Source organism: Leucopleurus acutus (genome assembly GCF_964270905.1).
Source record: "Leucopleurus acutus genome assembly, chromosome: 9".
Lineage (NCBI taxonomy): Eukaryota > Metazoa > Chordata > Mammalia > Artiodactyla > Delphinidae > Leucopleurus > Leucopleurus acutus.
Window position 1 is genome coordinate 44934840 of NC_139144.1, and position 16581 is coordinate 44951420.

General features: G+C 36.4%; 1 protein-coding gene across 6 annotated transcripts in view; it reads right to left on the bottom strand.

Annotated features, from left to right (window-relative positions):
* The window catches only part of PHF14 (PHD finger protein 14), a 200271-nt gene that overhangs the window by 141908 nt on the left and 41782 nt on the right, over positions 1-16581 (bottom strand). For all 6 annotated transcript variants that reach the window (XM_082846594.1, XM_082846593.1, XM_082846592.1 and 3 more), the window contains exons 8-13: positions 8046-8192; positions 6971-7241; positions 6556-6662; positions 5313-5408; positions 3353-3456; positions 738-869 (exon numbers count right to left, since the gene is read on the bottom strand). In XM_082846594.1, coding sequence (XP_082702720.1) covers positions 738-869; positions 3353-3456; positions 5313-5408; positions 6556-6662; positions 6971-7241; positions 8046-8192 — 857 coding nt within the window. The remainder of the gene's footprint in view (positions 1-737; positions 870-3352; positions 3457-5312; positions 5409-6555; positions 6663-6970; positions 7242-8045; positions 8193-16581) is intronic.

Below are 16581 nucleotides of genomic sequence, written 5' to 3' on the forward strand. Positions count from 1 at the left end.
GTGGTACATGACTCTTTTTGAATTATGGTTTTCTCAGGGTATATGCCCAGTAGTGGGATTGCTGGGTCATATGGGAGTTCTATTTTTAGTTTTTTAAGGAACCTCCATACTGTTCTCCATAGTGGCTGTATCAATTTACATTCCCACCAACAGGGCAAGAGGGTTCCCTTTTCTCCACACCCTCTCCAGCATTTACTGTTTCTAGACTTTTTGATGATGGCCATTCTGACCGGTGTGAGATGATATCACATTGTAGTTTTGATTTGCATTTCTCTAATGATTAATGATGTTGAGCATTCTTTCATGTGTTTGTTGGCAGTCTGTATATCTTCTTTGGAGAAATGTCTATTTAGGTCTTCTGCTCATTTTTGGATTGGGTTGTTTGTTTTTTTGATATTTTGCTGCATGAGCTGCTTGTATATTTTGGAGATTAATCCTTTGTCAGTTGATTCATTTGCAAATGTTTTCTCCCATTCTGAGGGTTGTCTCTTTTCATCTTGTTTATGGTTTCCTTTGCTGTGCAAAAGCTTTTAAGTTTCATTAGGTCCCATTTGTTTATTTTTAAAACTACACAATTTTAACTGTCAATTATATCTCAATAAAATTGGAAAAAATTATAAAAATATCAATTAAAAACTTACTGAAACCTTTATATGAAGCAATATGATATAACACTTACACTGTTGAAACTAAGAGCAAAGCAGTTCTAACATCTAAATCCTCTCCATTTTACTTACCAATAACTGTTTTTGGTCTTTCTTGGCATCCTTGTAAGAGGAGGGTCCAGACACCCAAGATGGTAATGGAGTTTACAGGTATCACACAATAAAAGAAGATGCTGATCATGGTTCTTCTTACAAATTCCACAACTTTGAATAAAGGCAGCAAATAAAGGATTAGAATAATTATCATCATAGTGAACAGTTAACTTATAGCATATTTTTAAAATTTCACCATATTAACTTTTCTTTTATTGAAATCAAATATTTTTTCATAACATGTCTTTTTATAATGTCAATAATTATTAGTTCTATATACTTTTGAGAATGTAGAAAAATAGCCTGGATCTAGTATAAATTTAAATATTGCTGGTGTCATACTTTTCAGAGAAGGGCATATGTTAGATACTTATGTTAACGTTGTCTTTATCTTAATTTTAATTATCACTTTAAAACCCATTTAACATTAGACCAATTTTTTTCTAGAAACAAATTATTAAACAAAAAAATCTTTCAATTTTCTACGTCTCTAAAACTACAAAAGCAGTTACTTTACAAACAAAATTCAGTTTATTTTCTACCATTAATTATAAATCTTTCAAAGAACCTTCAACATGTAAATAAGCTACATATATAAGTCTCTTACAAAATCAGACTTTGAGTCTTAAAAATATACCAATTGATTATTTATTATAAAGAATGGGAAGTTTCACTATTGTTGTTACTGTTATGTTACATTATTTGTTTACTATATGGACCATTTTTAAAGTCTTTATTGAATTTGTTATAATATTGCTTCCAGGTTGTTTTTTGTTTTTTTTTTTATGTTTTGGTTTTTTGGCCACGAGATATGTAGGATCTTAGCTCCCCGACAAGGGATCGAACCCGCACCCCCTGTGTTGGAAGGCGAAGTCTTAACCACTGGACCACCAGGAAAGTCCCTGTTACCGTTATTTTACATTTTTGTTTGTTCTTAAGAAATCCAACTTTTCTTGGGCAGAAGGACAAGTTAACTACTCCTGGGAGCACAAACACTATGACCTAAAACTCTAGGGTATATTTATATTAAGAATGTGAAGGTTGAGGAAAAAAGTTGTTGAGAACCTAAAAGAGCCATATATATACAGAAACAGCAATGATGTTTGAATTTTTAAATAATCCTAGAAAAAAAGATCACATACACACATATACAACAATGACAACAACGACCAGTACTGGGTCTCAAAGTTGCTCAGAGTAAAAATGGAAAATTACTTAAAGTATATTCTGAAATAAAAATGAACTGTAGTGATAAAAAGTCAGGAGCATAAGTGATATGCCTGACGGTTCCAAATGAACCAATTTTATTTGGAAAAGCTAGACTGAGAATGTGCTAGTCTTCATAAAGTACACTAAAACACTAGTGGGCTTCCACAGTTCAAGGAAGTTATCTGCTATTACCTATGGAGAGAGCCTCCAATCAAGAAGAGAAAGTAATTATAGAGATTGATATTGTTGCTACTGCTGCTATTTCTGAGAAAGGAAGAGGTTGTGGGGAGAATATTTATAAATTTACATAAGCATATACTTGTGTATGTGAATAGATTTGTGTATGTATACACACACAAAAACATATACTAGCATCTTCTAGACTTTTCTCAATTAATATCATCAGTTACATGGAAAAAATAGTGAGATCCAAACCTACTGGAGTATGGAAAGAAGTCTTAATAACTATGTAAAATTGCTATAATGGTGAATACTGTAAAATACTGAGCCAAAAACAAAAATATTTGGGAGAATGAAATTATTACAACTGAGCCAAGAGAGAAAAAAATGTAGACAGATTCAAATCTAAAACTTATCTTCATAATCCACCACTGTGCAAAGGCAGTAATTCAAGCTATATTATAGTACCCATCACTACCTAAAAACACATGTAAACCTCTAAAACTCATTCAAGTAAAATAAAATATAAATGCCCATTTATCTAACATATCATTTTAACTATTTAAGAAAATAGTCATCTACATTATTTAAAGTCACTTTCCAATTCCCCAAAGAGGACAGTTCATTTCCATGGAGCATATGCACACATAGCGCCAGTTACTTAAAGGATACAAAAAGTGATTTAGCTTGTCATTAAAAGAGGAGCAAAATCTCTTCTATCATCATTCAATCTGGAAAGCATCTTTGATGGTTTTAATAAAATGAACTTCAAATGCATTTAACTTAAATTCCAATATAAACGTAATTCATTCACAAATATCTGAAGCATCTTGTTACTAAAAAGTATTAGTTTAAAAATACACAAGGGCTTCCCTGGTGGCACAGTGGTTAAGAACCCGCCTGCCAATGCAGGGGACATGGGTTCAAGCCCTGGTCAGGGAGGACCCCACATGCCGCGGAGCAGCCAGGCTTGTGTACCACAGCTACTGAGCCTGCGCTCTAGAGCCTGCAAGCCACAACTACTGAGCCTGTGTGCCACAACTACTGAAGCACACACACCTAGAGCCCGTGCTCCTCAACAAAAGAGGCCACCGCAATGAGAGGCCCACGCACAGCAGCCAAGACCCAATGCAGCCAAAAATAAATAATATTTTTAAAAATGAAAAAAATACACAATATTAATCTATCATAATTTCATTACTTGCCTATAAAGTACTGCAGGAAGAGTAGATGTCTTTTGTGTGCCTCCTTCTTTTTTACTTGGTTTTCTCTCCTTGGGTGCTCGCAAAATTGCCGGTATGTTCAACTTCTATTGATTTGAACAAATGCAGTTTATTTTGTTTTAAAGAAAAAATATAAAGCAACTTTCCTCTATGCACTGCTCAAGTCAACTAATATGCTAGGATTGTGAGGGGGAAATCTTTTACAAGCGTTTACATTGGCAAAAAGGACTAAAATGAGTTTTTGTCTCAGTCACTGCCGTTAGAAGCCTATAATAACATACTTTCATCGATTTTCAGTGGACCACTAAAACATTATGAAAATTAAACTTCTACTTTAGCTTTAAAAATGAAAGACAAGGACAAGAATTTAAGAACTTAAAAGAAAAAAAAGTACACTTGACAAAAAGAATATTGAGGCCGTTTATTTTCCTCAACATCCCAGCTACACTGGTGCTCCAAAGGTTAATTAGAAAAATTATCTTATTGAACCAAACTCTCCACAAAGTGAAGTAGATTCTCTTTGGGTTTCTACTAATCAGTAGTATGCTGGCTTCCCAGACAGCAACCATCTATCAAAGTCATTTCTCAGTGGCCCGGTGGGCTGGCATCTGTTTAACCAACTGGAAGAAAGTGTCCTGCAAGTGGTACAAAGGAATTCTACTTCTGCTGTGTATTTTACATTTGCACAAGGAAATGTATGCGCTTCTGTTACAAGTGATTTAATAAATGAAAATGCTCTTTTATAGTAGATAATGTTTTATACTAAACAGGAAATTCTTATGAGACAAACTTGCAAACCAAGCCAAAAGATAATGCTAGCTTGCCAAATAAACTAATAATAGGCTTGCATTCAATATTAACTTATCTAAATATAAAATATAAAACACATAATCTTCCAAAAATTCATCAACAACCTATCAATAGAAACAAAGGCCAATTCTCCATACGCAACTTCATTCTCACCTTTTATATTATGTTATTCATTATAATATAAGCCATATACACCTTGTTCACAAAAGCAGCATCTTCAAAGCCAGCATGGCACAATACATATCAGTATGCGTTACCTTCTAAAATAATATGTCTACACAAATTGTTTAATGAATTTGACTCTTTGTAAACCTTTAAAACAAGTACAATGAAAAATATCTGTTCTTTGAAAACCTTCCTTCACAAACAAAACTATTTTCATAGTGAAAGGACCACAGCGAGTCTCCATCATCCTTAAAAAAATAACTGAAATTATTCAAATGAATTCTTAATTTAAGAATTATATACACAGTATCAAAAAAAAAACATTCAAAGAAATCCATTTGGCAATGATTCTTCTTTTCAATACCAAGAACTATAAAAGGCTAAATATGTTCAAGGATAAAGTTAATTTTTTTCATAACTACAATAATAGCTACTGAAGGAGAAAAACTACACTTTAACATTACAGTTTCAAAAACCATTTCTTACGCAGTTCAAAATCAAATCAACATGAAAATAAATCTCTCCAGTTTTCTGTTTAAATTTTACACACACCCCCGGTCCAAAAAAATTTTTTTTAAAAAGAACTAATTATAGCACAAGAACAGGACAGAAGAAATGTGGCAAGGAATCTAAAACCGCTACATTAGAGGCAGAAGTATATGGTAGAAGTAACTCATGCTTCAAATCTTAGCTTCATCACAAACGACAGGTCAATCAGTTAGAGCAAATGAAAAAGTCTGCAAACAAGATAGCTGTTAAAACAACCAAATTAAGCTACAAGTTCTCAGTAGGCAGCTTCCAAAGCTCTAGATGTACTGCAGGCAGGAATCATTATCCCAGAGGATTAGTTGACCCTGATTAAACGGAATTCTTTAGTTAGTGAAGAGACAGTTGTATTAGAGTTCTGATCTTTGAAATCATATAGAGAGCAAGAAGAGAAAGAGATTGCAATTGGAAAGAAACTAACCTGCCCTGTGATTCTGCCTAGTAAGGCCCATATTCCTTGTCCTTCACTGCGAAGTTTTCCATTCAGGTTTTGTAGTTCTTCTAAAGATTCACACAGCTACAATGTAAATAATTCAAATTAGTAAACCATTAAAATATACAGTAAAATATGTGAAAATGTAAATAATTTATTAATAAATGTCCCAAAATATCTATATTTATAGTCCATATATTTTTAACACATGCAAGTACAATACACTGAAAAATGAGGGTCTCCAATTATCTAAGCAGCACCAACAAAATGTAAGCATTTTGTTTTATGTTACCATTTTTACTAATGATAATAATGATGCCTACATTTATATATTCTATTATAGTTTACTATATAATTTCAGAAACGTTCTGCTAATTAATCCTATGAGTCTATCAAGACGCACTCCCACCATTTTCCCGATGAGAAAACTAAGGATCACAAGGTTTTTGTGACTTAGCTAAAATCATAAGACTAGCAAGAATCCTTAGGTCTTTTGAATTGAATCCCAGTACTCTTTTCAATACAGTGTGGCTGATTATTGGAAATTTACTTCCTACAAATATTTTTATCACTTAAAATATTATTTATCAGTAAGTCAATCCTGGTTTTATATGCTCATGTTACTTATTACCTAAAAGTTAGTCACAACTTGCTTTTATATATTTCTTTTTGACCTTCCTCATCTTTAGAATGAAGGGGTAGAAGGGAAATTTAAATTAGGAGGTTTTTTTTTTTAATCAAAAGTAACAAAACAATTCAAGAAAAAAAACGGTAATTTCAAAATAAGTTTTCAAGTTTTCTACAACTCAGAAAGAGAAGTTCCATAGTACAGTGGTTAGGAATAAGGAATGGAGTCAGACTGCTGGTCTTCAAACCCCAACTCTATGACTTGACTACCTATGTGAGCCTGGGCAAATTACTTCTCCTGTTTAGGACTCAGCTTACTCCTCTGAAAATGGGAGCAGTAATCCTAAGCCATATCATAAAGCTGAAATCAGAATTAAATGAGTTAATATAAGTAAAAGTGCTCAAAATTGTGCCTGGCACATAGAAAGTACTCAGTAAGTGTTAATGATGGTAATGAAAATAACGAGGGGTCGGAATTGTAGGCAAGTTGTAAGAACTCCAGAGGAATTTCAAAATAAAACATAAATAAAAACGTTATAAAATCACAAAAGAAATCATCAATAAGATGTAATATATTATGTTGTTTGTTTTATAGCCAACTTACCTTATTATATTCCACATGAAGCTTTTCTTGTTCATTCTCTAATTTATCCTTTATATTCTTTTGTTCAGCCATATTTTCTTGAATTTGAATCATGCGCATATTTCTCTCTATTTAAATTAAATATCCAATTTTACTTTAGTAGAAAATAAAAGCTGATACACAAAATACACAAAGGAAGAAGCTAGCCATAGGGATGATCACATGGATAAATCTACATCATTCAAAACACTTTTAACTCTATTCACAAATTAGCTTAGCATTTTACAGCAACCCACAACTTATTAGGAAAATAAACATGCTTTTACTTGATATATGTAACATTGCTAGTAAATTTCTAAAAATTGACAGCATATCGAAATCTCCATCGGCAAATTGTCATCAATGAAAACGTGCATGAATCAGTGTCTATACTGACCAAAATAATAATTCACAAAATCAGCAGTGAGAGCAGGTTGCTTATGTTTTCTCCTTCCATCCACACTAGAACTAGTATCTGAATTGTCCACTGGGAAGATATCTGTACTGATCCCCATCAGTTCTGCTTTCCGCATAAGTTTACGAATGGCCGAAGCACTGCTAGTGAGTGGTCTGGGCAATTTTTCCCTTGGAACCCAGGCCTGGGGTCTGGTGGATCGAGCTAGTTCTGCTTTGGCACGATATTGCTGAAGCCGGGCATTGATCCTTGCCTATAAAAGAAATGTATACAAATTTTAAAAGATACTAAAATGGAACATACTCCTTATGACTTTTACTTCCACATTTAGAAAAAGTAAAGATAAGCAGAATTTCACATATCAAGGCAAATTATATCTATCCAGAGTCCGTAAGGTATACTGTATAATTCTTGGGCTATAATAAACCAGGTCTACCCCTAGTAACAACTGTCCTAGTCTATGATCAGAATTGTCAAAAACTAATATGACTAAGCTGAAGTTTCTCTTCTCAACCAGCCTTGCACTAGTCTCCACAAATGTACTTAATTTACATAAAAATACATTTGATATGATGGGCAAACTAATCAAATTCTTTGCATAAAAGAACATTAGAACAGACTGAAAAAAGATGTGGTCAGCATATTGCACTGTTAGAATAATTTCCTCTAAGCCATATTCTTTAATGTACTGGAAGCATGCTTTACAAATGACTGCTTTGTTGACTAGGTGACGAGTAATATATTCAACCACAAACGATACTCACCATTTATCTTAATGACAATCCACTTCCTAGGTAACTAACCAAATTTCACAATTATACTTCACATGTCATTGGCAAACACACATGAGATCTGAAATTTATAACCTTGATTTTTTTTTTTTTTTTTTTGGCCATGCTGTGTAGCTTGTGGGATCTTAGTTCCCTGACCAGGGATCAAACCCAGGCCCTCAGCAGTGAGAGTGTGGACTCCTAACCACTGGACCGCCAGGGAATTCCCTGAAATCTATAACCTTGAAAGAAAAAAACATGAGTTTTGGCATGAATCCCATCCATACCTGTGCTTCTGGTGATAGTTGCTTCTCTCTCTCTTGTAAAGACATTTTACAATAGGATTGTAGAGCCAAGTAGTTTTTTCTCTTCCACTTTCTGTCTAACCTATCTGCATGTTGCTTACAATAAGCAAAAAATGGATCTGCTATATCCTATATCAAAAAACAGGGGGGAAAAAGTAAACATTTTTACTTCAAAGGGTCATTAAAAAAACGGTAATAGATAATATTTCCTTTTTGAAGAATAGCCCACAGTGTTGGTTATTCCTAAAATAAATTACAAAAGTAATTTTTATACATAATGATAAAAATTGCTGCTTTAGAAACTTAATCCTATATATCAAGTTCAAATTAGCAATTTTTTTTTAAAGGGCCTTGTGGATTTAAAAACACTGAAATCAAATCTTAGGTATTACCATTTAGATATATTTGTTACCTGAAAAAATTATCACGGTTTAAAACAAATAAGATTTCAATAATCTTAGGTAGAAATTATCATTAAATATTAAAGTTATGCATACATAAATATTATAAAACAACAGTATATCTAGAAAATACAGGACTAGCCAACACAGATAAGTAGGGTACTTCTAAATGACTAGAAATGCACAGGCAGATTCCACCTGGGACAAAAATGGATTAAGAAGGCCAGGCCTGGGGCTTCCCTTGTGGCACAGTGGTTGAGAGTCCGCCTGCCGATGCAGGGGACACGGGTTTGTGCCCTAGTCCGGGAAGATCCCACATGCCGCGGAGCGGCTGGGCCCGTGAGCCATGGCTGCTAAGCCTGCGCGTCCGGAGCCTGTGCTCCGCAACAGGAGAGGCCACAACAGTGAGAGGCCAGCGTACCGCAAGAAAAAAAAAAAGAAGGCCAGGCCTTGTCAATAAAACACTTTAGATATTCCCTTTAACTCTTCATGAAACCCTAAAATCTCAGATGGAAACACAGCTCTCTCACAGTCATATTTCATGATACTACCTTAATGGGTACATTTTTTATTCATAAATAGTAGGGTATCAAAAATAAAAGAAATCTACTATCAAAAATAGAAATAAATTGTAAATATGTAGCCAAAAAAAGTAATGTGCAATGTGATTGCCAGCAAAGTAACAGGCAGTTCATTCTTTAGGTCTGTCCCAAAGAGAATAATAAAGATAAGCTATCCATATAGGTTTTTATCTAAGTTATGTTAAAGGGTCTCTTAGTAAGGCAGGGTTTTACAGCCCAAAGAGAAATGATGACACTAAGAAAAGAAGAAACAAATGAGAAAGTACAAAAAGAGAAATCATCGTAATAATAAAACTAAAGTGTCCTTGACATTAAAAAAAAAAAGCATATGATGCAGTTCTGTAGTGTGATATCCAAAGATGTCACAATATGGCACTGTGAACACTGTGATCACAGAATTTGGAAATATAAAAACCTGGAGATAAATCCTGGCTCCACCATTTACTGATTTTTGTGGCTTCAAACAAGTTGCGAAACATCTCTGGGTCTCTGTTAACTCATTAGTAAAACAGATTTAATAATAACTACTTCATATAGGTACACAATACAAAAACATGGGCAGGAGATTGCATTAAAACGCGCGCACACACACACACACACACACACACACACACACACAGTTGCTTTCTCACAACATACTCTACATCCTGGTCACAGAATAGGCTAATGGAAATAAAGAACACATTGAAGCGTAGTCAAAATGATCTGGAGAACTATTCTACTGTTTTAAAGTAGTAGGTATGGTTGAAATTGACTTATCAGAGATAGGATTCATGCTTGTATAGATGAGTTAAGCATTAGGACCTAGACTCTGACTCGCTAAAAAGACCAGTCATCTCTGGTCAAAAAGGTATCTGAAGGGGACTAGGTAGCCCAAGTAATTTTTTTTTTGTTTTCATTATTTGGGATTGGGGGACAATAAACCCTAAGTCTAAGGCTAGAATGACCAAGGGATTAACCTTGTTTAGACAGTGGAACAGATATACCAAGCAAATATTAACTGTGACAGAAACCACTGTCTTCTGATATCTATCCTCTCCTTCTTCTCCTTAGTACTAGAATCTTCTGAGTTTCTACTGGGTACTTGACGACCTTGCTAGAAAATCTCTGCTCCAGACTCTCAGCATCTGGATATGGGCATGTGATAAGTTCCAGCCAATGAGGTTTGTGAAATTTCCTAACCATACCTTTGAAAGGAAACTGCCTACTCTTAACCTTTTCTTCCTTCCTTCCAATGGGGTGGAACCCAGTCACGGTGTGATAAACCATCTCTGACCATGTAAGAAAGTGTGACAGACTAAGGGAAGATGAAGCAATAAGTAAGAAGGCACCTGGTCCCTGGAACCAAACTCCCCCAATATCAAATCAGTCTGGAATGTAGAAAGAATTCAACTTCTTCTTTGTTTAAGTCACTGGCTATTTGCTTTTGTTAAGCCATTCAAAATAGTGTCCTAATTAAGGCATTGGTTGACTTGGAATATCCCTTTAACTTGCCTAGAGAAACTTTCAAGATCCCACTCCCCAATGGAAAATAAAAGGGAAAAACATTTTTCTGAATATCTACCATGTACCAGGCACAGGTGCCTTTTTTCATACTATCTCATTTATCCTTTAACACTACCACATGAGGTGGGTTCTATTATTTTAATATCAATTTTATGGATAGAAAACTGAAAACAAGAGAGGTTAAGTTGCTGACCCAAGATCCACTGCTAACAAGTTAAGATCTTTTTCAACCACTATCTGTCATCAGATTTACTTATGGATGTTTCCAAACAGAAATGACAAAAGCCCAACTCTGGAGATTGTGATTCAGTAGGTCTAGGGCAAAGAGTTTTAAACGTGAATGCCTTGAGAAAAAGTACCAGTAAATGTAAATGTGCAAAGGGGCCTAAAAGACGCTGGAAGATTATAAGACAAAAGTAATGATGGGGTGGGGGGGAGGGGGGATGCGGGGTAAATGGTGGGGACTATGAGCAATGTGACAAAGTAGAATGCCCCTCAACTCAAGGTTGTCTTTTTTTTTTTTTTGCAGTACGTGGGCCTCTCACTGTTGTGGCCTCTCCTGTTGCAGAGCACAGGCTCCGGACGCGCAGGCTCAGCAGCCATGGCTCACAGGCCCAGTCACTCCGCGCCATGTGGGATCCTCCCGGACCGGGGCACGAACCCGCGTCCCCTGCATCAGCAAGCGGACTCTCAACCACTGCGCCACCAGGGAAGCCCTCTGAGCATCATCTTTTATCTTTCCTGATCGCTCTCTCTAAGACTCAAACAAGTTTTTAACACCTTTCAGGTCTCCAATGTACGGACTTTCTGTCTTCTGACTGTCCGAGAGCCCACGCACATGATTGCCCTCTTTACCTGATTATTTCATGGTCCACCAATTAATTATTTCTTTGCATGGCACATCGATTCGCTTGTTCCTCTCTTCCTCAACTAGCTTCGCTTGACAAAACCTAAGGCACCAACTCTTCCCCTATTTTGTACCTGTACCTGAGCAGCTGAACACATTCTCAAATTAATTTCTATTCCATTTTTGTAGATAATTATTGAATAGCTTTATCTCTCTGTCAAACCTTCAATATCTCCTCCCTATTCCTAACTTGCAGATGATGACCTTATTTATTTCACTGGAGAGGGTTTCAAAGAGAGGAGAAAAGCAATAAAACAAAAACTTCCACAACCTCCAATCACCATATACCTCAACCTATCTGCATGTCTACACATATCCTCTGACTAATCTCCTGTTACTATGGATAAACTGCCCAATGTTCCTCTCTAAGGTTAACCTTCAGTTGCGATAATATCCCACCCCTTCTTCCCTACAGCAATTCTATCTCTCTTACACATTTTTTTTCTCTCCACTGGCATGCTAAACATACTGTAATATCCTTTAAAAATACTTAAAAGACCTTCCTTGGGCTCCCACATGTCGTTCCACTTCTAAGCTCCTCTTAAAAGGAAAAATCTAAAGACCTGTCCATATTAGCTATCTTCAATTCTATTCCATTCCTAAGTTTTCATTGACTACTCCCAACCACTCCAATAGCTCCTGTCAAGTGAAAAATGACCCTCATTGTGCCAATTCCAATGGTCATTTCTCAATCTTAATCTTACTCCTTTGACACAATTTGCTCACTCCCTCTTTGAAACACTTCTTTGAAATACCTCTCTTAGTTCTTTTCTTTACCTCACTGATCACTCCTCCTCAGTCTCCTTGGTAGATTCCTTATTTTCCAAAATTTGAATGCTGTTGAATGCTAAGGTAGCCCTATGACTGTCATCAGACCTCTTCCCATCTCCTTCTACTCTTATAATCTAGATAATTTCATCTAGTCATCTCACCATAAATACTATCTATACCCTGACAGCTCCCAAATTTATATCTGTAGCCTTGACTGCTTCCCTAAACTTCAGACTCTGATAGCCAACAACCTACCTGATCTCTCCACTTACATGTCTAATAGGCATTTTGAACTCAACATGTCCAAAACTGTCCTCAGTTGCCTTTTCTCCTGCAACAGATCTGCTCTTCCTTCAGTCTTCTCCACCTCAGTAAACCACAACTCCATTCTGCTAGAAGCTCAGGCCAGAAAGAAGTCACCCTTTTTACCCTCTCTTTCTGTTACATTCCACAATCCTTCAGCAAATACCTATAAAATTTCTCATTTCTCATTACCTTCATCCTAAAACCTGTTACAATAAAAGTTCTAACTGGTCTCCCTGCTTTCACCCTTGCCTCCCTACTGCCTGTACTCAATACAGTTATCAGGGCAGTCCTTTTAAACATCAGTTGGTTCATATGTACTCTATGCAACTCTTATGGCCTTCCACCCCACTCAGAGTGTAAATCCAAAGTCATTCCCATATCTTTGCAGGCCCTACATGAAGTAGCTCCCTGCTACCTCTATGACCTCCTCCTCTCCTCTTACCAAACCCTAGCCCCTAACTCTGTACCAGCCATACCAGTCTTCTTCTTGGTCCTCAAACCAAGCATGTTCCTACCTCAGAGCCTCTGTATTTCTGTTCCCCCTGCCTGTAATGCTCTCCTCTCAAATAAACATATGCTCCCTACAATTTTCCTTACATATTTCCATAAAATGTCACCTTATTAGAGAGTCCTTCGCTGATCTCCCCATATAAAGCAGCATTGCCCTACCTCCCTTACTCCCTAAATACTTTATCCTGCTTTATATTTCTCCACAATACTTATCACAATATTTTTTTTGCTAACTTTTTCACTCTCTGTCAGAGGAGAGCCCACCTGCCACTAAAATGTAAGCTACCTTAAGAGCACAGTTTGTTTTGTTCACTGTTACCTCTACAGGGTCCATAGCAGCAGTCCCCAACCTTTTGGCACCAGGGTCCGGTTTCATGGAAGACAATTTTTCCACAGACCGGGGGTGGGGTGGGGTGCAGTGGGGTGAGGGGTGTGATGGCTCAGGCGGTAATACAAGCGATGGGGAGCGGCAGGTGAAGCTTCGCTTGCTCGCTGCTCACCTCCTGCTGTGCGGCCCAGGTCCGAACAGGCCACAGACCAGTAGTGGTCTACGGTCTGGGGGTTGGGGACCCCTGGTCCATAGCAATGCCTAATACACAGTAGGTCAATATATCTGTTGAATAAATATACTGAATGAATGACAGTAAAAACATTAATTTGTAACCCTTAGATAGTTCAAAGGTAAGAGACAGATAGGTCAGGAAGGTCCAGCTGAAGTTACTGATTCTTCCAGGGAACCTTCTTTCTGTACTTACACCACTTCTTGTCGACACTAGGCACCTGTGACATCTTTTACTGCCATCTTGAAAGACTGTTGAACATTTTATTGTGTTTACTATCTATCCCCACCTAGGTTGATACTGTAACTTAAAGCTATTTTTATGCTCCCTGACAAACAAAAAGAGTATCCCTCAAAGCTCTGTGTAAGATTATAGAACTAACTTGGGGCTGTGATGATAAAAGATAAAGCCAGTACTATTCAGTCTATGGAATTATTTTTTCAATGTAGAATGTTGTTTTCTTTCCTTGACTAACAGATGCTACAGCCATACTAATGTTTGGAGTTTAGACAGGTGATCTCTTTTGACATAAAATGCACCATAAATCAAAAATAACAATAATCTTGACTAAACAATGTTCTGATTTATTAAACTGAATTCCCTTAAAAAACACAAAGTAATTGAGCCAGTATTAACTTGACCCCCCCTCTGACTGGGGTAAAAAGCCCCATGAGAAAAAAAAAGGCTTGGAAAGGAAGGACTACTGAGAAGCCAATTCCACTGTGATGAGGGAGGTTGGAAGGAGAGGGTATGACACTATTAAAAGGCAAAGACCAGGAAACAGATCAGACCCAGAGAAAAGAAGGCCCAGAATATTAGAATTCTACTCTGAAACAAAGAAGGGAAAAACGGGAAAGGTGACCTTTTTACTTGTTTTTTGTTTTAATTCACAACACCTGATTCTTCTTTTCCTTCTTTTAGTAGCTGATATAAAGACTTCTTCATTTGGTCTAGGTATGAGCTACAGTGAATGGAAATAAACTGCCAACTTCTTAGGCTAGTTGTAGCAAACTGTTAGTTGCTGACCCCCCCACCCCAGTCATCCCCTTCCAACATATTCCTTTTTTGTAAAATCCATTTTCTTTGACAGAAACTAAAAATGTCAGGTTTCACCTTCCCAACTTATCTCATTGCTAACAATGGCCATAATGACTGTTTCAATACATGACATGATGGGAAAATCTAGTGGTGTGAACGTATGAGAAAATTTTTCATTCCTAATAATAAGAGAACCCTTTCCCTTCTCTTTGGCTTTGAATTCTATAATGAAAGAACACAGTGCTAAGAGCTATTCCAGCAATATTGAGACCATGAGACAACAAGGTTAGGAACTAAAAAGAAAAATATGTTGATGCCGATGGGAGAGAAGGATAAAATAAGACTTCATCATTTAGCTGCTGAAACAGCCCCAGAACTACTTATGTTTATGCCTCCTATTGTATGAGATAGTTAATAACTACTTATGCTACTGCAGTTAAGTATTCTATTACTTGCTGCCAAAAGCCTAGGTAAGATACAACATCAAGAAGATGAACCACCACAGCATTTATCTTAAAGGCCACATGCACATTGATAGTAGACTCCAAATGTGGCTCTGAAACTTCCAGAAAATTAAAGAAGTTATTAATACAATCAGTTACATAATTCACAATATCACAAACCAATTAGTAAGCAAACACACTGCTATACATACTATCGAGAACTGAGAGAAAGAATACTGTGCTGAGAAATAGGCCCATCAACATTCCCAGTTAATACAAAAGAAAAAAATCAGTAAGGCTTTCAACAACAACAAAAATGTAAAAAGCACACATCAGCAAAAGGAATAATAGTATGAATCAAAATAATTTTGTCCAGGTATGTAAGCATCTAATAATATGGCTTACATAGAATGTTTAGAGGAGTGGATATTCTGTATATATTCCAAATAAATCATATTTCTTACAGTCAAACTTCAAATAAAGGTTAAATAAGATTCTTAGAGAAGTACCAAAGTAAAAGTGATCTATTTGCTAACACACGCTTTAATAGGTAACTGAGCTGGAGTAGCAGTGAACATCAACTTAAGCAAACCAAAGAGATAAAGAGACACATTTATGAATAAAGTTATTCCAATACCACAAGAAAATGTGCCAAGGAAATATTCTCAGTCCATGCCCGTAGATAAATAGGAGATCAAAACAAGGAAAAATGGGAAATCAAATATGCGAGGCACTATACTTAAAATAATGGTTTGAAAACTAATTTTACCCTAGAATTTTTTTAAATAAAATCTTAAAAAAAAAAAGACCTTAAATGCTAAACAGTTGACCAAATAAAAGCTGAATGACAAAAGAGAGCTTGTCCCTCAACTTGTATTTTAAGCACTGAGGATACAGTGAAAAATAAAAAAGAACAAAAAATCCTTGTCCTCATGAATCTATATCCTAATGAAAGTGACAGACAATAAACAAGATAAATAAGAACCATATATATTATCACACACCATGATCAAGTGGGACTCATTCCAAAGATGCAAGGATTTTTCAATATCTGCAAATCAATCAATGTGACACACCACATTAACAAATTGAAAAATAAAAACCATATGATCGTGACTTCCCTGGTGGCGCAGTGGTTAAGAATCCGCCTGCCAATGCAGGGGACACAGGTTCAAGCCCCAATCTGGGAAGATCCCACATGCCACAAAGCAACTAAGCCTGTGCGCCACAACTACTGAGCCTGTGCTCTAGAGCCCGCGAGCCACAACTGCTGAGCCTGCGTGCTACAACTACTGAAGCCCGCGCACTTAGAGCCCGTGCTCCGCAACAAGAGAAGCCACCGCAATGAGAAGCCTGTGCACCGCAACCAAGGAAGAGCAGACCCCGCTCACTGCCAACTAGAGAAAGCCCAGGCACAGCAACAAAGACCCAACACAGCCAAAAATAAATAACAAATAAAATAAATTTATTTTTAAAAACCCATATGATCATCTAA